The sequence below is a fragment of the Haemorhous mexicanus genome, chromosome 13 (assembly GCF_027477595.1).
Source record: "Haemorhous mexicanus isolate bHaeMex1 chromosome 13, bHaeMex1.pri, whole genome shotgun sequence".
Classification (NCBI taxonomy): Eukaryota; Metazoa; Chordata; class Aves; order Passeriformes; family Fringillidae; genus Haemorhous; species Haemorhous mexicanus.
This window is the reverse complement of record NC_082353.1, coordinates 12,882,341-12,903,837: the sequence shown is the minus strand read 5'-3', so window position 1 is coordinate 12,903,837 and position 21,497 is coordinate 12,882,341. Positions and strand designations below refer to the sequence as shown.

The following is a 21,497-nucleotide window of genomic DNA, read 5'->3' as shown; positions in this document are numbered from 1 at the left end:
TCTGTGAGAAAGGCACTAGGTGTACTGCTTTTAATATAAATACACATAGAAGGCATAGAAATAGCTGTAATTGCAAATAGAAACGTAAGCTGCCCAAACCAAGGTCGCTGTGTTTGCTGCTGCTTGTTCCTGAGCCAGCAGCATTAGCAAAAGTAGCTGCAGAGACACAGCCAAAACCCCTCCTCTCTGAAACCCACGAGCTCAGAGGCTCACAGTCGTGAGCCCTCTGTGCCCAGCCCACAAGTGCTGCTGAGCACCTGCTCGGCTTCAAGCAGGTGAGCAGTCCTTGCAGAAGTGAATCCTGAAGAGAATTAACAAAACTATATGATTTGCTTATCATATATGGAGTCTTACCATAAGAGTTGATTGCTTCTTAAAAGATTTCTTGGGATTTTTAACAAGGTCGACCCACAAGACATACTTTTTGACAAATAAAACATGTGCATGTGACAGAGTTATGTATGTTAATTTTTCATGCTTCACAATGCTGACCTTCATGTTGTGCAGTAGCTCTGTGCAGGGACTGCTAGCACTGCTATTCTTCAGCGTGCGGAGGCTAAACACTGACATCATTATTATTATTTAACTTCATGCAGTATTTCTAAAACTGTCAAAGCAGCTTACTTAAAAATAGCTGTGGGAACTGGCAATGCACTGCAAAGTCACAATGTTGAGAAGTGGTGCTAAAGGCAGTTGTCTTTATTTTCCCTTTTTCAGTAGGATAAACAGAGCAGCCCGTGCGACTACACAGTTGTGCAATTTTACACATCTTACACGCTTCCTTTGGGTTCCATCTGAGCAGTTCAGTTACATCCCAACCCAATTATATACATAGCCAAGGACAGGAGCTGGAAACAGTTCTGCTATTCTGCTTTTTCTTCTTGTTTTGGTTTCATGAAAAACTCTGGCTTGTTGACACACCTGTAAGCGAACAGCTGAGGAAGAATCCCATACATTACGTTCAATATCAGGAAAAACTCTTTTGCTTCTTCAGGGACTCTGTAGATGTAAGGAGTTCGAGCATGAAGAGAAGCACCAATATGGGAAAATTGAGCCTGTGGTGTGTATATAACACATATATTAAAAAAAGGTAAAGTTGATGTATATTTTTGGAAAGATGGCATAATCTGCATGCAAGTCTGCATCTTCAGTGACATTTTCCAAGCCAGCCCTTATTCCAGAATTATCCATCATACTTTTGCACAGTGGTATAAAAATACAGTCTAAACTAAAATCATTGATATCTTGGTGTATGAGGCATAACTGGAACCATCAGTGGCATGGTAAGAGGTTTGTTTTATGCACATGGTGGCACTGATAATTTCATCAGGTACAGGATTCCACCTTGGCTTTCTGGGTCATAATATGTGCTAGAGGGTCCACAGAAAAGTGGCCACTGAAGGGCACATCCCTGCAGAGCCCAGTCATGGGGAGGGCTCTCACCCACCTGCCTGGGAGGGTTGTTGGGAGTTTGGCATCAGTGGAGAAGCCAGACACTCACTCTGAGTAAAGTTAGAAAGGAGAGTCTTGGAACCTGTGTTAATTCTGTTTTGGGTTTGGACTTCTTTAACCCAGATTGTTCCAGATTCTGATCCCACAACTCCTGATGATTTCAGAAAATGTCTGCAATATTTGGGTTTCAAGCTTGGGCTGGTTTGAAGTATAGATTGAGCATACAGTGAAGGTTATAGGCACAGACAGGCTTGCTGGCCTGAAGCATATTTTTAGCATAAACAAACATTTAAAGATAGAAGTGTCAGGATAGTCGGTGTCTTTTGTTTCCATCTGTTACCTGCTATTTCAAGCCACTGCTCACTCACATTAACTATTGTGTGTCCGATTTTTTAATTACTATTTAGTTAGCTAGCAGTGGAGGAGATCTGAGAAGATGAACATCAATTTGGTCATTAGGAGAGCACTGGGCCACCAGGATTTTAGGAACACAGAGGAGTACACTATGGCCAAATCACATCCTCTGTTCTGGCTTCAGCAGGAGTCAGTTTAGCCTCACATAGAACATGGTTCTGGTCACAGCAGAGTAGAAGGGGAAATAAAGTGCAAGTGTTTCAATACACCACCCTAGCAAAAGGTTAGGCTGAGACCATCCATCAAAACAGAACCAGATATTGGTTTTCAGGTGATTCCAACCACCTCAACTGAATTGGGAGAGCTCATTGAGCAAACCTGAGCCAGGAAACAAAGTAATCAACGAAATCAAATACAAACACACTTCAGCAGAGTGCCACTTAGCATGTTTCTGTAAATAGCTATTGCACTGCAAACAGATGTTCAGGGGCACACTGTCAGCAGCCTTTTTATATCAGCCTGGTAATTCACTCTGTCTCTTGCAGCCCATTTGTTCTCACCTGCCCAGGCAGGCCCTGCGTGTGGCACCTGGGTGGCCTTGCTGCCACCCCTGCTGCCAGCCCTGCTGCCATCCCTGCTGGGGGAGCCTCCTCAGCCCAGGCAGCCAGAGCAGCCCAGCAGCAAAGCCCCCTCATAGCACAGGGCAGCAGACTCCCAGACAGACAGCTGCCAGCAGGCTGCAGGCAGGAGGTTTGGGCTGTCTGGTGTTCCCCCAGACACTTGAGAGCCTCTGGGTTGCAGTTTAGAGCCTTGTCTGGGGTGAACAAGCTGCAAAGCTGCTCCTTCTCTGTGAGGATTGTAAGCCTGCCTGCCTGCAGAGTGGCCAGAGTAAGTTGATTGTAAATTTCTCATTATTCACAGTAAACCTTGTCAGAAGGAGCTGTAAGGGGATGCTTCTGAGAGACGGTGAACTCCCAGAGCCTCCAAGATGCCTGAGTATCTAAGCCTTACTGTGTGGTCTTGTCTCTTACAGGAGTTGTGGCACATTTGTTAGCTTTAATTGTTGTAAAACCAAAAAAGCAGTAACATGATGTCCTGTCTGTAGCCTACAAAGATTTTTAGTGGTTAATGATGCACCATATAATGAAGTTATTGTTTATTAGACTTGTTTTTCACTGTAACACATGGCTTCTTCTTTCATTACCAAGGAGGATATTTAGGTCTGTAAAGTCTTTTTTTTTTTTTTTATTTATTTGATTTGCCTCTGTGATAATTGTGTTATGTCTTTAATCTCCTGTGTTTCTCTTCCATGACTGTTCTCTGCTGCTACTTTTTTTTTTCTTTTCCCTCTTTTTTTTTTTTCCTTACTTGGAGCGGGGAATAAGTCTTAAAAGCAGATCTCTCACTCACCAGTGGCCCAGTGCTGCTCTCCCTTCAGGCAGACTGGCACCAAACCCCTAATCCTGAGCTGTCAGTCCCTGCAGAGCTCTGTGCCTGTGTGCAGTAGGCTGGTGCTCAGTGAGAGAAACCTTGAGTCTGCTGTGTTACTCCACTGTGATTTGGGGCTCTAGGCAAATAAGCCATTCCTCAGTGCTTTCTATTACTGATCCCCTCTCCAAGTGGAGAATTTGGAGGCTCCAACAAACCCCTGAGCCTTGGCTGAGAAATCAACCAGATGAGATGCTGCAGGTACCCTTCTATGGTAGCCTTACATGCCCAACATGCAGCCTTTGTCACCCCTGAAGCCTTGGCCACTCTGCTCCTCAGGCACTCCCAGCAGGTGGAAGCTGTCTGGTGCTGATGTGGCTTGGCAACTGCAGTCTGTGTCTGCCTGCTTCTCACTCACCTGCTTGTCTGTATGAAGCAGTCTGGACTTGGAATTTTTACAATATTTTTTGCCTTGTTGCCTAATCATAGGCAGTATTTCAAGTATTTTCTACCCTGCAGTTAAGGACAGAGAAGGACCCAGAAAAAGGTTAGGAGTCCTTCTTCACTCTGTGCCTTCTCTCTAAGACAGACTGACTAAAATCAGGCAGAGACTGTAACTTCGGAAAGGTTTGGACCTGGTCTCATGAGCCTAACAAAGCCATCAAATAGAAGGGGAGTAACCTAGAAAAAATACATTCCTTGGGTTTAGGGTGGCTGGTAGACAAGAAGCACTGCAGAAAATAGCCACAAAAAAGGCAGGGTTATGGAAAACACGAAGAGGGAGTAGAGGTAAACTTTCTACATTTGAGAAAACAGAGAAATAGGCTGCAGAGAGTTGGTGAGACTGATTTTGGCTAGCAAGGCTGTGGCTCTTCATCCTTCTCACTTGCATAGGGAAATTCCAATTTCATTAAGGTCAGAGGCTGGTCTGACCCTTTTGTGTAATCAAAGCTCCTGGTACTTCACTCATGTGAAATTCAAAGAGCTCCTCCTGAAGCTTCAGAAAGTTTAGCAGTTATTGGGTCACAACTAGTTTTGGAGTCTGAATGTTAGTAATGGAGTCATTCCAGCTGAGAGTTATTTGTAATTCTGAAAATCAGTAAATGTGTCTGTGTGAAAGGCTAGTAGGCACTTTGGAGGTTCTTAGTTTAGATGCATCACATGGTACTTTGTGATTTGTTTTTGTAAAAAGTACATCATAATGATAGAAATAAAAATAATTACAATCTCCATGTTCCCCATCTGTAGGAGCAGTGTTCATTCCCAGGGAGCAGTGCCCACTGCTTCCACCCTGAGACACCTTTATTGGGCCTTGTGTGTGAGAGGAAGCAAAGTGTGTTTTGGTAACTACATGTGTTTTAATTATCAGTTAAGTGTTTTAGCTTGTGATAACAGTAGACAAATCTGTAAATGTGGTTTTTGCCTCAAAATGACAAAGCACCCAAATAATCAAGAAAGAGCCCTCAATTCTTTGTAACATGCATTTTATATCCCAGGTTGGTCACAGTTTACCAAGTCAAATCAATTAAATCATGTTTACTTGTAGGATAACTGAACTTTATCCTGCAGTGCATTAAAGTGACAAAAAAAAAATCCTCCCAAATGTCAAGAACTGTTTCTTGAAGCAAGATAAAATATGAAGAGTGCACAGCAACGCAGAGTTCTTTTAATCAGTTTCTGTCAGCCCACAGCATTTGCTGGTGCCAGGACAAGCTTTAAATAGTGAAATGGGAAATGCTGGGTGTTAGTCTAATGTGTAAATGGACATCCTAAGGCAGAACCACAAAGAACAACAGAGGGGTTTTAGACTTCAGCAACAAAGTTTAGCATTCACACATCTAAAAGGTACAAAGGGCTGTTAAAAAAAAAGTGATTACTTGCTACAGGAAACAATAAAAAGGGGGAAAAAAAATTCCAAACAAAAGAAAATCACCTCTCACCTCCAGACTGGGAGGCTGAGCTTTCTGGTAAGTTTGCAAGGTTGTGGTAGTCAGCACACTCTGACTTCTGATTTACTTTCTCTTGTATTAAAAAATCTTGGAAGGAGTGGTTTCTTTCCTGGTTGTCTAGTCAATTTATGGAACCTGAGTAATCTGTCAGTAGAGGAAGTTCCCAACACAGCCTTGCCTCCTTAGCTAGCTTGTGCTTTTTTGTTTTCTAATTAGATTTTGGTCAAACACAGTTGTACAATATTTATGATACCTTTTGAGCATCTAAACTTCTCCATTAATGTTTGCCAGATTCTGTTTTGATATCACATGATAGTTCAAGATTCTCTATAAACTGGTAGAGAAGAAAAAAGAAATCCTATTCTCTGTGATAACTGCTCCCAAACAGAAAATGTCACTCCACCCTCCTTATTGGGCAGTTAAAGTGGACTGTAGTTTGTATCTATGATTATCTCCGACCCGAGGAACCAAGTGTTGGTTTGTGTTTGTCTGACAGTGGTATTTGAATTACAGTTATTGCTGTGTCCCTAAGTTGTCACTATTGTGGCAGGATTATCGTGCTCATTTTCTGCATTGTCTGGGTGTTCTGAGCACTCACATTTCATTTCCTATGTACAGAACAAACCAATTGTCCCTGTGTCTCATCTGTTTAATGCTCATCTGTCTGTCATAAGTCATTTACTAGTTCCTGTTGAATTGTTTGGGTCAGTCTTCTCATAAACATCAGCCCCATTTAGTAATTAACTACAGTTGTTTATTTAAGAGAACCAGAATGGAATGAGTCAAAGAAAAATTATAATTGTCTGGTGATGGGAACACAAACACATCTGAGTGTTACTGTGGTTTGTGGCCCAGGAGGTTCCCTGAGTTCTCTCAACATCATCCACTGCTATTGTACATTTTATGTGACAAGGAGATACTTTTTCTCTTTATATCTTTCAAACTACCTACTTGACCAACACAAATTATGGAAACATTGTATTGTGCTGTTGTGTTGTGTTTGGGTTTTGTTGGGTTTTTTTACAATTGACTGTCACAGCTTTAAGATGGGCTTCCTTCATGATGCCAGCTAAAGAGTGCATGGTGCTTAATAAGGTTTAAATGAGCCCAATAAAAACATTGTGTAGAAGGAGAGAAGTCTGCTAAAGCAAGAATGTGGTCATTAGAGAGTAGTAATTTGATTATTCACTCCCTTAAATTACGGGGTTTTTACAGATATGAAAGGTCATCAGCAAAAAAACCTACATCAAGCCCTGGGGCCCTTATTCATTCCATAGGTCTCTACTTATTATAATGTAATTTAAAAGTGAAGATTTTGCAAAGAAATACCTGAGCTAGTCCTCCAGCATGTATAAGAGTCAAATCAGGCATCCAGGAGCAGCCAGGCACCAGCAGGCCATACAGAGCAATCACATAGTATGGCACAGAGTAGAACATGTATGCCAGCATCTGCAGTTCAAACACAAATATCAGTTCCTTTGCAGTGGGAGGGAGATGCATTTAAAAATCAGTGAGCTCCTCACTGGGAAGGTGAGACTACTCAAAACTACACTTCTGGCAGCAGTGGTTCCCAGGCTGTTTTGTCACACCTGGATGCTATTGACTGGATCAACTACCCTAAGGGCTCTCCTGATATTTATTGATGGCTGTTGTCTCCTTGTCCCATCCACACACACTTCATCCAGGACAGGTATTCCTGCCCCTTACTATCTTGAGACCATGCCAAAAATCATGGCCTGGCTTAACTCCTTAACACAGGGAGCCTTTGTCAGGGTCCACTGCACTCTCAGCTGGGAGCTGTGGGACACAGCTCTCCCATGCCCCATGCCATGCCCTCCCTTTCCCAGGAAGAACTCATCCAGCAGTGACACTTGGTTTCTGCTCATTTCCTCACCCCTGTGTCCTCTGACTGCTTTGGGCCCTGTCCCCCTGCAGCAGCCAGGCTTGCAAAAGAATGTGAACATCAAATTCTGCAGAACTAAAGCACAACATTGCCTCATCTGCAATGCTTTTTGTATGCAGTGCCCTTTTTCAAGAGTGTGTCCCTGGGGATGGAAGTGCAATGTGAGCCTAAGGAATCTAGTCCTACTGCACCCCTTCTTGCTCCATAATTCCAGACTGAAAGTCTACTTTGCCTTTCTAAGGAAGGGAAGTGAACATAAAAAGCACACAGATCTGTTTCATGGGCTGTGTTCAAAGAACCCTGAGTAATTAATTAGGATGTGTAGCACCTAAGTTAAGCTTATCACAACAAGGAGTTGTATAGCTAGAAATAATAGCTAGAAATGGTACTAGAAAATACCCTTTAATTTGCCATGAATGATAATTCCCATATTGATCTTATCTCTTTGCTTACAAATCCCTCCTTCCCACTCCATGGCAGTGCTTTACCTGGAGCTTGGGATAGGCAGCAGGATCCTTTATGTAGGGCTCGTGCAGCTGGATGTACAGGCGGCAGAGCTCAGCAGGGCAGTCCAGGGCAATCTGACAAGGGGTTTTAAAACAACTTCCAGTGATCAATCTGTTCTGAAACCAGCCAGCCTGACACGTGTTCCCAGCCCTAGGGGCGTGCTCATGGTCTGCAGCACAGCCACCCTGCAGCTTGCAAAGGTGATCCATGTGATCACCAAATAAAAGGGGAAATGCAGCCCCCTCGCAGCTCCTGCTCAGTGGGCTTGTGAGGAAATGCTGTCAGCCTGCTTTGAAGATTTTAACTTGAAGATAATTTAGCCAGTTGGCTATGCTGTTGTAAAAGTATAATTGCTATTGATTTGCTCTGATAAATAGCCTTTGATCCCACCAAATGAACTTTCCAATGGAAAATTGCTCTAAGAGTGGAAACTTCAGGATAAGCACCGGTTCTAGGATAGAAAGCTATGGATATAGTCCAAGAAAAGAGCTGCACTGGGACAAGGCAGCAGTGCAGAGCAATGCATGACACAGGTGTCACTTAAAGTAATAATTTTTGAGAGTAGTAAAGGAGGGATGATTGGATTTTACATGCCTATAGGAATAAAAAGTTCCAAATAAACATGGATAAATTGCAAAAATTGCACTTATTGTAGTAGGCCTTAAAACTACAACAAAAAATTCTGCTCTAAATTGAGCTAGCAATCCATGTGAGCAGCTGTCCCTGGGCTTGTCTGTGGCATCATTAATGCCTGAGCTACAGGGCTGAACAGCAAGTTGGGCACAGCTCAATTTCATGTGCATTTGTTGGGTGACTCTGAGGGGGCAATGCAAAACTCTACAGTCAATATTCCTCCCTGCTCTTTTCCAACATGGGCATCCAAGAAGCAGGTCTGAGTGGACTATAATGGATTTTATAATGTTTTATATTGTTTTATAAACTTCTACTCAAAATTATGGTTCATGCACCTTACACAGAGATGTTCAGTTGATTTCTGTATGCATAATCAAGGCCAGTAAGCAATTCCTGCTTGGTGAAGGAAATATATAAGGAAATTACCACAGTCTCAAAATCAACAAAAAGAATTCCACTGACAAATGAAGTGGGATTGCAGAACCAAGTAAGACCATGAGACCAGTATTTTCCACAGTGAAATTACAGGTAAACCAATTGATTTAACCTGTATCAGTGGTGCTCTGAAGTAACATGATCCATAGGAAATAAAGCAGTCTGAAAAATTAGAATAAAAAAATGTTTCTGAGAGGCAAATTTTAAGAGAAACAGTAGGTGAGAGAGGAATGTGAGCAGCACAACTACAAAAGGACAATCTGCTCTAGGTAAATAAAATGTTGCTGGGTATTTATCATCACCTCCTACTTGAATTATTCTAGAAAGGATCAAATCTACAAATCAAGCAAGCAGGCAGTTATCTGAAATGCCTAAACATTTGAGCTGTGCTCACTGAATGATGCACAAGTTTCATTTTGCTTAAGACAGAAAATGCATTAGAGCTGACAAGGGAATAGATTTACCTATGACTGGATTTACTCCTGAAGGCATTTTCAGTACTGCTTCCTTCCCTCAGAAATTTTGATTCAATCAACTATGCTTAGAGAGAAACCATTTATAAAAATTGTCTGTTGGTAAGTAGAAACAATGTGTGTTGTTCACAACATGGATATGTTTTTTCATTTTAGGTGGAAATGTTCTCCTCTCTCTCACGCAGTGTAAGCTAACTTGGTTTTGTATATAATTTTAAATATGCATTACTACTTAGAAAAACATGAATTCAGAATTACTTTTGTTGCTTTGTCTCCATGTTCTGGGTCATAAATGGAACAGACCATTGAAAACAGTTTTAGGTCATGTTGATTTCCTCTTGGGATGCTATTTACTCTGATGGTTGAGCACCTCCTTTTAAAACACATGCTGCACACAGCACAAAATAGAGAAGCAAAGCACCAGTAGTTACCATATATAATTTATCCTTTTATATCTAAGGCCTGTTTGAACCCAAATGTTCCAGGATTTCCCCTGACCACAATGTACTTGCTTTTTCATACAGACTCAAATTTAAAAGTTCAACTGAAAATTAGCTGAAATTATTAAAATATATTCAACTTACCATGCCCCTGAATATGCAAAACCCCGTGGCCAGAATGAGGTATGCAGCTAACATTAAATCTATTGGTCGTCTTAGGAGTCCTTTCTTCTGGACTTCCTGAACCACCTGCAACACAGAACAGGGCTGGTGGGTACATCCTGCTCCATGCCACTGCATTTCACTGCAGAGCAGTCACTACAAAGAGGCTGGAGTGGTGAAACATCATGAAACATCACATCTATCCACTGATTTCAGAGACAGAAAGATTTCCACCTAAAAAGGCAACCCCAGACTTCATAGGATGTAGTGAGGAAAATTCATCTGAATAAACTCTAGAAACGGATGGATCCAACTGAAGCAATTTCAAATGTCATTTCAAGCAACCTAAATCAAATGAACACTAACTCTGCAATCACCTAGGGCTTTAAAGCAGCATAACTTCTTCAAAATTGTCTTTTTGTAATTGGAAATAATTTGTTTTCCTGTATGTCCCTATGTAGAAAAGCCTTGGAAATGTAGGTTTGTCTCAGACATTTGAAGTTCAATCTAGTGTGCTTTGTAAAAGGACTGGATCCATCTCAATATTGAATGCTGGTTTTCAGCAGCTTGTGACACTATTAAAACTAATGGACTATCACTGACATAAAATAAAAGCTTTTCTGTGGCTGGTTGAGTCCTCTGCTGAGTTCAGTGAGCCAATACTGTATGTCAGTGTGCAGTGCAGAAATAGAGAATGAAATGTGTGTGTTTGGAGTATGAGGAAACCCTTCCTCTTCTATCACTGAGCCCTGGGAATTCCTGGGGTGGCACTGAGGCACCTCCAAGGCCTGGCTCTGACCTTGTGCCTCCTCAGCACAGGAATCCCCCTGCTGCAGGGACAGAGGGGAGGGGATCTCACTCTGCAGAGCAAAGGCCATTTCCATGTCTAATGGGGAAGGTGGTTTGGGGGAACCAAAGGCATCTCTTTGCCCACACAGTAAAACCTACATGGAAATCATTTGAGCCACACTTTCTGCACTGTGTAGTCACAGACAAAATTATAAACACATCAGAGTATCTTTGTGTAGTTCAGAGGGAAAACTTCCCCATGGATGTGTGTTACTCATTTCCCTCATTTCCTCTTCCTTTTTATTGGCCGTTTGTTGGCATGCAGACTGCAAAAGAAAAACCTGATTTCCTTCCTGTTATACACTTGTGGAATTGTCTCCAAAGTGCAAAACAAAAATTAGGATGCAGGGGCACAGTTAAAAGCACACAGGATCAAGATACTCACAATAAAGTTATTGAAACAGGAGAAACAATCTTGCAAGCACAATTTCTGAGTAAATACTACGAGATCTGGATTACAGATTAACAAAAACAAGGCTGTGGCAAACATAAACCATCCCTTTCATAACATTTTTTTTTTCAGATTTTCTTTTAAAGGCTCTTTTCCAAAAAAAAAAAAAAAAAAGTGACACCTTTGTTTGATTTTCTAACACAAATAGCAGGTTTCAGCAGTATGGTGTCACTTCACAGTATTCAGGGTACTGGTGTAGGAATATTTTTAATATTACCTGCAAAAAATGCCTATATTCAAATATTTCTTCTTATGAAAGAAAAAGGTCACTTATGGCTGAGATACAAATAATTTTCAATTGTAGACTACCTAGGATAATGGAAAGCTGATATATTTTCTTTCCCTTTTGGACTGTGTATGAAGCTTATAGATATATATAATCTCCTCTTTTCAAATATTTCAATATTCCTCTTTAAATTTTAAATGGATGTGTGTATTTCCTGTAATCACAAAGCCACAACAGAACTTTGTGCTTAGAGGGTTTGGAGACAAAGCCACTGTAAGTGGAAGCAACCTTTGGTGCAATACTAGTTTGTCAAATTGCCAGGGTACAGAAAACTCACACTTTTTTTCTTTATGCATGCATGCCAACAAAATTAAAACACAAAGCTTAAAAAAAAGTTAAAAAAAGAGAAGCAAGAATTTGAAAGACAGGTTGCACTTTGCTCACTACTACAGAGTAGTTTTTCCTTACCTTTCTTTAACCCAGCAAAGCCCCATCCATCACCCCATGATAAACTGAATTACACGTTAAGAACGTGGCCAAGCAGAGCTGGCCTGCCACAGGTTTCCCATGCTCTGCAAACAGCACTGAACTCTGCACAGATCCCTGCAGCCCCAGGGGCTCCTTTGTGCAGCAAGGAAGTGGCCAGGCACACTTTGCAATTCCTCTCACTTCCAGGAAAAAGCTATTTTCCATAACTTCTGAGAGGCTTCTTATGTCATCAGTTCTGGGGAACTGGAATAATCTCGTGTGCTGTCTGTAAAAGTCAGTCCCTTCAGAATTCATGTATAAATCTGAATTTGTGCATTAATCTGTTAAAGACTTTTAAATTCCATTAAACTTTTCTGAGCTGATATACTTGCAGATAAATCTGTTGGGCTTTGTAAAGACTGCAGCAGAGCTGGAATTGATTCCAAATGAGGGCATAGCTGCATTCCACTCCCCTGCACCCCTCTATTAGAATGCAACCAAAACTTGAATACCTTTCCTCTGCCCCCACAGTGATTATTTTTCTAACTAAAAAGTTTTTAATAATATTATAGCAATGTATACCTTGGCCAACAGAATCCACTTTGCTTCTGTTATTTTCATGTAAGTATTTTCCTATATACTAATAATAACATGTTTAAAACCATTGCTACATTTTCTTCCTAAATCTTTTAATGCCATAATGAATAATTATAGTTTAAAAAAGTTAAATTTTACAGCTAATTCCAAATGAACTACTGATATGTTCAGGACTTACAATGATTATCTCACTGATTAGTAGCATTAAACACAATTATTTCCTGGAAACAATTCTTAATTTGGGACTGAAAAAGTCACATGAAAAATTCATGAGTAGATTTAAAGGCAGGCTCAGATATGGAGCATAATTTACCTAAATACAACTTCTAAAAAACAAACAGCCTGGGTGGCTATGAGGTCCCAGTGAAAGGAATCAAGGCTTTTTCTATAACCTTCTGGGCAAGGAAGTTTAGGTTTCCAAGAAAGGATTCACAAAGAAGTGCAATGTTACATTTTCAGGTCAGCAGCTTTTCCTGAACTCTCTTTTTGAAATAGAATATTAAATCTAAGTTTCTCTGAAATTTATACTATATTTATATATATATATAATATATTTAGTGTATATATATATATACACTATATACATATATAGTATATATTTTGTATATATATTAGTATGTGTGTGTGTGTAGTATATATTTAGTAAATATATATAGTATATATTTAGTATATATTTCTCTGAAATATATACTAAATTAAAATATCAAACCTAGGTAAGCAGTTTATCTCCTGGTAAGCCCAGAAGACATGGCTGTATTTCAGCAAGTAATCAGTCCATCACATTTTTTCTATAATGTCTATTTCTGTAATATTCCTAATACCAGGAAAACAAACTGAAGCCTTCATCCATGCTCCACACAAAGGCTGCTCTCACTGATGTGTGCAGCAAAAATTGCCATCTCTACCTTTAACTACACTTGGTGAGTCTAAAGAAAGTGCTTCTGGCCAGAAATAGTGGCTCCTTGAACTGAATCAGCTGAAATGGCTCTGGGATGGGACAGGGGTTCCTGTGAGCCTGTGCAGGAGAGCAGGAGGTTTAGCACCTGAAGATTCCTCCAATTTGCCTTCTATAGGGATTTGCCCAAAGAGTTGTGATTCTGTAGGTGTTCTTCAGCCCTGAGGAGAGATGAGAATCTCTCTGTGCTGCTCTCTCTCCTGAAGGGCTGGCTGGCTGGATGTTGTGTTTCCCAGCTCTCTGGGCAAGTCTGTCCTGTCTGTCCTGCTGTCACTCTGTGCCACTCACACTCTGGCTGCCTGCTGGCTCTGAGCAGCCACCAACCCTTCACCCCTGTCCCTGTCTGCAGGGACAGAATGAACCTGACTGAGCCTCAGGAGCTCTTGGGATGCAAAAATACTAATTGATTATATTGCTTACAACTGATAAGGAGTGCTGCAGCAATAAACTGGCTCGTCTACAGCAGCTAAGAGCTAAAAGATCTGTTCTGTGCTATGTACTGCAGGGGGGTTTTAACTTTTTTTTAATAAAACAGTGCAGAAACTATTATGCATTATTTCGATGGCTCAGTTAATCTTATTACAACCCATCTAGCTAGTTCAAAGGCAAAAGTCTAAAAAGTTTTAAGTAAAAATTTTTACAGAACTTTTACAAGATGTGTAAAGAATTTTTCTATCACTTTATGTACAGGGTCTCACATGTAAAATCTAATATTACAGAAAGCACATTAAAAATTTTTAAATTACATGAGATCTGTAAGTCTTCTGCAGAAGAGTACTTTCCTGCAGTGTTTCTACAGGATTTTGTGGTGCTTTAAGAAGCTGGTAATTTCTGTCTGTTTCAGCTAAGAAACTGAAACAGACAGAAATTGAATAGGTAGAGGTTAGGAACACAATTACACCTATGAATGGGTTCCTTACTCTAGACATGAGATTCTTTTGCTTTTTCTTTATTCCACCATAATGAAATATCCTGCAGTATACTATTTTTGCAGTTTTCAGAGCCAGACAGCAGTTGTCATAAGAGTGAGCAGTCACAGCACATTCCATGCTCACCAGGGACCTATCAAAGCCACCAGAAACAGCCAGCTCATCTCAGCTGCCCTAAGAGGAGCCAGCACTGAGATACAACACAATTACCTTGACTGGAGTGTCATGAGCCACTGAAGGTTGGTTATAAATTCTGAACCCAGCCCATATGGGGAGGCAGACATATGGTATACTTAGAAAAATAGCAGGACACACTTTTGCTCCATATTTGCCTGTTAAAAAAATATTACAAGATTTATGAGAATTTTTAAGCTCTGTTGCAGAAGAATTAAAAATTATGCTATGTAACATCAAAACTGAAGCAGCTATGGTAATGTAAACAAACATAAAGTAGAAAGAGAGGTAAAAGAGAGCCCATGAGACAGGAAGCCATTTCTGAATTAGGGACTTTTTGAGAAGATGGGAAGCCAAATCTGTCACTGCATTGGGTATAGGATGGGACAGTTTTCAAATCTCTCAATGGAACCTGCTTCAGAGATGTCATTCTTTTTAAAGTGGGGGATAAAATGTATCAGTTTTTCAAGATCTGATACTGCATTTGTTTTCCAAAGGGCAGATTTCTCCCACAGGCCAGTACTGAGGACAAAACATTCAGAGAGCTCTCCTCAACCTCAGGTAAACCAGGGAAATGTGTGTCTTTGACACTGGCTGCTCTCTGTGCCAGAAAGGAAAGTGGCAGGCATTTTCTTGAGGAAAGAGGAAGGGCCAGTCCCACTAAACCTGCTTTTCTCGGTGGTGATCTATCTTCAGAGGAGGGAGGCAGCTGGGCTGGCCCCAGCCTGCACCATGAATATTCCTCCTCTGGCATGAAAAGCAGGACCAGAGTGACCTTCCCTAAAGCTGACTGCAGGATTTGAACACATCAACATTTTTCTCAGCTGAGCATTTGTCAACTTTGCAACAGTTAAAGCTTAGCTAAAAAGGAAATCTTTTCTTGAGAAAGGTTTCACCCTTAATGGATCACCTGCCAGTAACACTGATGTCAATATTTTGATTGCAATCCTCACCTCTAACAGCACAGATTTATGTTAGAAATCTAGGAATGTTCAATTTTGTTTGAAAACAGAATAACTTCCAGATTTGACTTTTGAAGGTGATTTGGGTGCCTCTTGTAAGCTGTTGGAAAGTCAGACTTCTAAGCAAATTGGAAATTTTGTGCAAAGTAAGATTTATATTTTTATGATACTAAGAGATATTATCGCCTCATTACTTAAACCTGGTTTAGATGAAAATCTTATAGACATATCAAAACACAATACTTTCTTTTTTCCCCTTGAAAGCAAAGTCAATTTAAAGGGTTTTTTTTTCCAGTCTCCATCTTTTCTTCCTCATATTTAAATTTTAGAATATCTTGTGTCTCTTTACTGATATTCCTAAAATGGCTCTTTCATATTAACACAGAAATGAACCAACACTGCACTAAAATATAGATAGAACAACGCTGAATTTAGAAAATGTTTCACAGGAAAAAGCTGGTCATGTAAATTACTTCCTTACCCACAATATTTCCAGGCATAAAGACAATGATGCTCATGATAATGGAACCCAGCCAGTACAGACCAATGGTTCTATAGCTTTGTCTGTTTAAAAAAAGGAAAAATACATAATTATTGAACTGTTTCTAAAAATTCCCTACCCTAAATATTACAGTCATTGCTGGGGTTGTGTTTTACCAAGTGAAGGCTTTTAAGACCTGTACCTGTACAAGTCAAGAGTGGATTGTTGCCTCTAAGAGGGCTCATGGAGAAACCCTACGTTGGTGTGGGACAAGGTTATCACAGGGACAGCACAGGCTCTGGGCATACTCAGTTCTTTGCTGTTGTGTCACTCCTCTGAAGGCTGACTGCACGAGTTTGCACATCGCAGGCTGTACAAAACTCTAAGACAATTAATAATTAATTTCATGCTGTTAATGCTGCTGTTACCAGCAGGTATATTTGTCTCTGGAATTTAAGTGCTTACTCTCTGAAACTCTTTATTCAACAGCAAGAAGCATAAGAATCTCTAGAAATAACCTCTTTTTCCCTTAAACTTCATGGCACTCTAATAGGGATGAGAGATCATCATGGTGCTAAGCAATACATTATTGCTGTAATAAATGTTTTGTTTGAAAACCAATTTTTTTCACACATGCTTTTAATGCACATCCTCTTTCAGCTTTTAGCTAACACAAAGCCATGTAGATGTGCTACAGTCTGCTGCAGGGTGAAGACAGGATGCATCTCCATGCATTTTCTGGGCTTAGTCAGCTGAGAGGAGGGGTAACTTGGCAAGGGTAGAAGCCCTGAAAGTAATGAAATTTCAACCGCGCTGCTTTGGCCTACGGCACAAAACCACCCCGAAACAAAAATCTAAGTACTGCATGGGAAAGAAAGGCCTTTGTAGATGATGTGAGAATGCAAGGCAGGAGAGCAGAGGCCAGGTCAGACTCACTCCCAGGCAATAGCTGCCACCATCAGCAGGTACATCAGGTAGTGCGCGGAGCCGTCCCAGTAGCAGATGACGTGGCCGTAGGCAGTGTTCAGGTAGGGCTCCCCCTGGGAATGGGGTTGGGAGAACACACAGAGCTCAGAGCAACAGAAACAACTCATGAAGGACAGCAGGAAACAAGTTCAGAGCAGTAACCAGTGTTCCTTCCAGCAGTGGTACAGTGACTGACAATGCACATTTCAGCTTCTGACTGACAATGCACCTCTCCCAGCACAGAGCTGACCTAGGCAGGATCAGGCAGAACTGAAGGAGTTCCACATCTGCAATAAAGGGTGCCAGATGGAAACTCCTGGGTGTGACTGTCAGCTTTACTCTGCCACATTATGAAAATATTACTTTTCCATATTTTAGCGATTAAAAAACCTACAAAATAAAGATAGATTTAGCATACAACAAATACAGATATATTTAGCAGCCTAAGAGATCATCTACAGCAGTACTGAATATATGGATGTCAACATATAACCTTGTAGGGTCCAACTCATTTCACACTTAAGTTTGTGGAATCTTTTCAATGACTTCAGTGACTTTCCTGTCAAGCTCTTACTGAGCTATTTTTGGTGGATGTTGATATTCAGCAGCCAGCAGATTCTGCTGACTAAGTATCTGGCATCATCATTTTTTAACTCTACTTTAATTCCTTCTGGTAAAGTGATTAGGCAAAAATAAAGGAGCAATTTTGTTTTCCTCTTGGTGACACATTTTGGTGTGGTAACTCATCCACTCCCCAGGGCTCTCTCTGGTTCTCTGCCATCATGTCCAGGCCCTCCAGTTCCCACAGAGGTTAACACAGAACAGGGTTCCTGAAGTTAACTGTAACAACAATGGAGCTTGAAAGCTACATTATTTCTGCCAAATGAGTCAGTAGATTGCAAGTCAATGAAGGTTTTATCCATAACAATAACAAAGTAGGTCAGCTACAAAATTCAAGAAGACTGTTTTGAATGTGTAAGGGGCTATTTTTCTGTGATAGATACTACACCAAGTTATTTATACTGAAGATTTTGTTTACATTTATAAGCCAAACTGCTATTTACCTCTCTCAAGTAATGAGTCATGAATCCATCAATAATTCCATCCTGTTCCAGTCCAATTATTAGATTCACTACACTGGTGAAGGCAAATACAGCATAAACTGTAATAGGAAAAAAGGAAAAAAATGAAATTAAAAAATTTTTGGAATCACACAGTTGCTTCACAGTCCACTAAATTGTCAGGCAGAGATCTATTGAACTGGATGTGTCAACTTTGAGGTCACAGCTACTCAGCACACAATATGACTTTCCCATATAGCTCAGGATTTTTTAATTAGTGGTTGGTTAACACAGCTCTCAGGAAGGTTTTCTGAGGAAGGTGAAATTCTGTGGAGCTGCAGGCACAGCCTCCACAGAAGGTCAGTGTCTGCAGAAAGGGCTGTGCAGCCTTTCAAAAATCTCGGGCACGTGGAGTTTACAGCCTTGACTATGAAAGGAAAGGAGAAAGGACAGAAAAAAGGAGCAGAGAGGAAAACATGACTTGTCATTTTTGCAGGTGAGTGTGGCAAAGTGCACGAGCCACAGCAGCCTAGAGCAAAGCCATGGATGAGCCAGTCACTGCTGGGAGCCAGGCCACTCAGCTTTAGCAGACATACCATAGAACAGGGGGTCTTTGGGTGGCTTCCTCTTGACAAGAACACGAGCTGACAGAGCAATGAGAACCAGAACCAGCAATCCAACTGCAACAATCACCCAGGAACTGCAACAGTATGGTTAAAAAAAAGAAAAAAAAAGGAAAAATTTAAAAGAAAAACAGATAGAATTTTGTTTCATCAGCCAGCTGTCCTCAAACACACATACTCATAAAGTAACTTCTAATAATTCAAAATACAGATTTTAAAGTTTATTGCATAGTCTGCCATAGTATTCATCCTATAGTTTTGCAGAATTTATGAGCCTCTCTTTGCACGTGTGGTCAGCTAAAAATAACTAGATAAACAACATATCCAGAAATCTAGATTTGTCTGACTAAAATCAGTTTCCATACTAAAATAAACAGAAACTATGGGAAAATTAAAGGGAAAGATGAGGATCAAACCCACAGAGATTTCAAGGCCAAAAAGGATCACTGGGGACATTTTATCTAAGCTCAGTAATAAATTATCTACTCAGGAGATTACAAATTCAAAAATAAATCACATCAGTCCTGTGGAATAGGAGTAGCAGTGTGGGCACCTCTGATGGATCTGGGCTGATGTTCAGTTATGGAAGTGCTACCAGAGAGCTCTCGGGCCCTGAAGGGCAGGACCTCTTGAGCAGGTTCAGTGACCAGCACAGGTGGGCTCAGGCAAAAGGATCTTTTCCCTGGAGAGGGAGCTATGATGTTACTGCATGGACAGTGGGAGTGGCATAAAGCACAAAAAATCCTTGTCACAAAGCAAATTTGTCTCCTTCCCCAAGAAAATGCAAACTAGGAAAATCAGTTTTAAATGAGTTTCATAGATCTAAGGGTGTAAATGATCTTTAGCTCTCTTAAAGGTAAGATTCTCCTCCTCAGTCTTTACTTGTGCAAGGGAAAAAAATGAAGAGGAAAATTAGGTAAAGTCCAGAAGCATATGCTAAAAATATCTGGTACATCATTTTATACATAGTACAACCCTGCAGCAAGCAAACAAGTTGGGTATGAACAAATTTTATTATGAGAATATCAACCTTAGTGAAACTTGACTCAAAATTATTGCAAAGAATTTGCAAGATCAAATATTTCAGAAAATATACACACACAGTTTCTAAGTCAGGATGAGCAGTACTAGCTTGTTGATTTATTTTATGCTTTGAATCTTCTGCTAGTCTGTTTTCCCAGTGATGAATTTCTTCATACCATTACAGCTGTTAATATTGCAGCGACTTTTCACTGCAGTCTATCAAATTGAAATAAATATTGGCAGTTAATCAAGTAAGTCACCATGTGTTATTTGACATTACTCTAGCAATGAGAAAGAAAAAATTCAGGCATGGGCCAGAAGGAGGAAAATGGGGAAGGAACAGATGTAGCAAAAAACAAGAAGCAAATATTTGTGCAGCAAAGTTGCAAAACACCCCGGGCTGTCGGATCACAAAATAACACGCAGACCTTTAAGTGAAGCGGGTTTTGCCATGAGGAAAGGCTTTCCTTTTCTAGACCTGCGGTCTGTCCCGGGATCCCGGTTTTTGGCAGGGCGAGGGCGCGCGGTCATTCCCAGCGAGGCGCGCAGGCTGCGGGTGCCGGGGCAGCCTCGGCTCGGGAGCGCTCCGGGGCTGGCGACTTCTCCCGCTCACTTTCAAGCACAATTGGATTTTGGTGGCGAATGTCCGAGGGAGGCCGCGGTCCCGGCGGGAGCGGGAGCTGCTCCGCGGGGCCGGGCGGTTCCGCGCCCTCGGCGGCACGGCCGGCCCGGACACGGGACACGCTCCGGGGATGGCCACCGGCAGCGAGCGGGTTCCGGGGCGAGCGGCCGCTCTCGCCGCATCCAGGCTCGGCTCCCGTCAGAGGACTCGGGCAGGACCCGGCAGCGGCGAGGCGAGGCCGCCCCGCTCACCCCGCTCACCCCGCGCCGCCGCCCGCCCCGTCCCGCGCACCCCGCGCCCCCGGTGCAAAATCCCCGCCGGGCCCGTCCCGCCTTACCTGCCGGTGGCCGCCAGGCAGTTGAAGAGGTACGTGACGGGGATGGCGGTGAGCGAGAGCACGAACACGCCGGTGGCCGCCGAGGCGCTCATCCCCGCGGCGGGAGGCGGCGGCCGCCCTGCGCCCCAGCCCAGCCCGGCGCCGTGCCCCAGGCGCCGCCTCGCCCCGGCCCTGCCCGCCCCATGGCCGGCACCCCCCCGCCCGCGCCGCAAAGGTTAAATCCGCCTCGGAAACCGGAGCCGCCCGCCGCTCCCCCGGCGGCTCGGGGAGCGCCTCCGCCCGCCCCGGGGCTCGTCCCGCTGCCCCTCGCCCCTGCCCCGCGGTTCGGGACGGCCCGACGGGCGATGCCGCCCTCTCGGGACAGGGGTGCGGGTCCAGCACCGCCGGGACGGACGCTCCTCCGGTGACCGACGGAGGCGACGTGCCAAGGGGCTGCCGTGACAGCCGAGCTGAACGCCGCGACAGAGGCGCCGCGGGTTAGCTGCGGGCTGAAGGCACGGCGAGGAACCGGGGCGGCGGCAGCCGAGGCGCGGGGCGCGAAGCTGTCCCGAGAGGTGGTGGATGGACAGAGCGGACCCTTGGTCCGGATAGTGCGGAACTCCCTGAGAAAAACCTAAAAAATTATGCATCTCTTTCGCGTCAGTATTTAGCTGGGTATTTATGAATAAGGACATTAGCGTTTTAAAAATGCTGGGGGGAAAAATGAGTTCATCTTTTCCATTTAAACGCCAAAAAAAATTAGTAAAACCTAGGTACATGTTTGACCTTTTCCATCAGCCTTTTCTTCCTGGCTTCAGACTTTGCCTATACCTCAGTATCAAGACAAGTATCAGCAGTGGAACGAGCCTTGTGTGCAAGGCAAACAGAAATGAAAACCGCTGTTCCTAGAAGTTACTGAGCATTTAATTCCAGGACGTTGGCAAGTGAGAATGTGTTGCCTGAAGAAAACAGCAAATGCACTTCCAGCGTGCTAGGCAAGTTCTTTCTGGAAGAATTAACACCCTTTGCAATAATGGGCACAATTCAGACTCCCTCCT

At 42.4% G+C, this 21,497-nt stretch overlaps 1 protein-coding gene across 4 annotated transcripts; it reads right to left on the bottom strand.

The window, feature by feature from the left end:
• Positions 1–678: 678 nt before the first annotated feature.
• Positions 679–20,608, bottom strand: TM6SF1 (transmembrane 6 superfamily member 1). 4 transcript variants are annotated; one of them, XM_059858464.1, is made up of 10 exons: positions 20,461–20,608; positions 18,452–18,555; positions 17,859–17,956; positions 16,765–16,868; positions 15,829–15,911; positions 14,422–14,543; positions 9,719–9,823; positions 7,575–7,667; positions 6,513–6,632; positions 679–1,055 (listed from the first exon to the last, which is right to left on the bottom strand). In XM_059858464.1, exons 1-10 carry the CDS (start codon positions 20,550–20,552, stop codon positions 864–866), a joined length of 1,113 nt encoding a protein of 370 aa, XP_059714447.1. In that variant the 5' UTR covers positions 20,553–20,608; the 3' UTR covers positions 679–863. The 4 variants fall into 4 exon arrangements, with proteins under 4 accessions (XP_059714447.1, XP_059714449.1, XP_059714448.1 ...); XM_059858466.1 differs by lacking the exon at positions 20,461–20,608 and adding an exon at positions 19,930–20,062; XM_059858465.1 differs by lacking the exons at positions 6,513–6,632; positions 7,575–7,667.
• Positions 20,609–21,497: the final 889 nt, after the last annotated feature.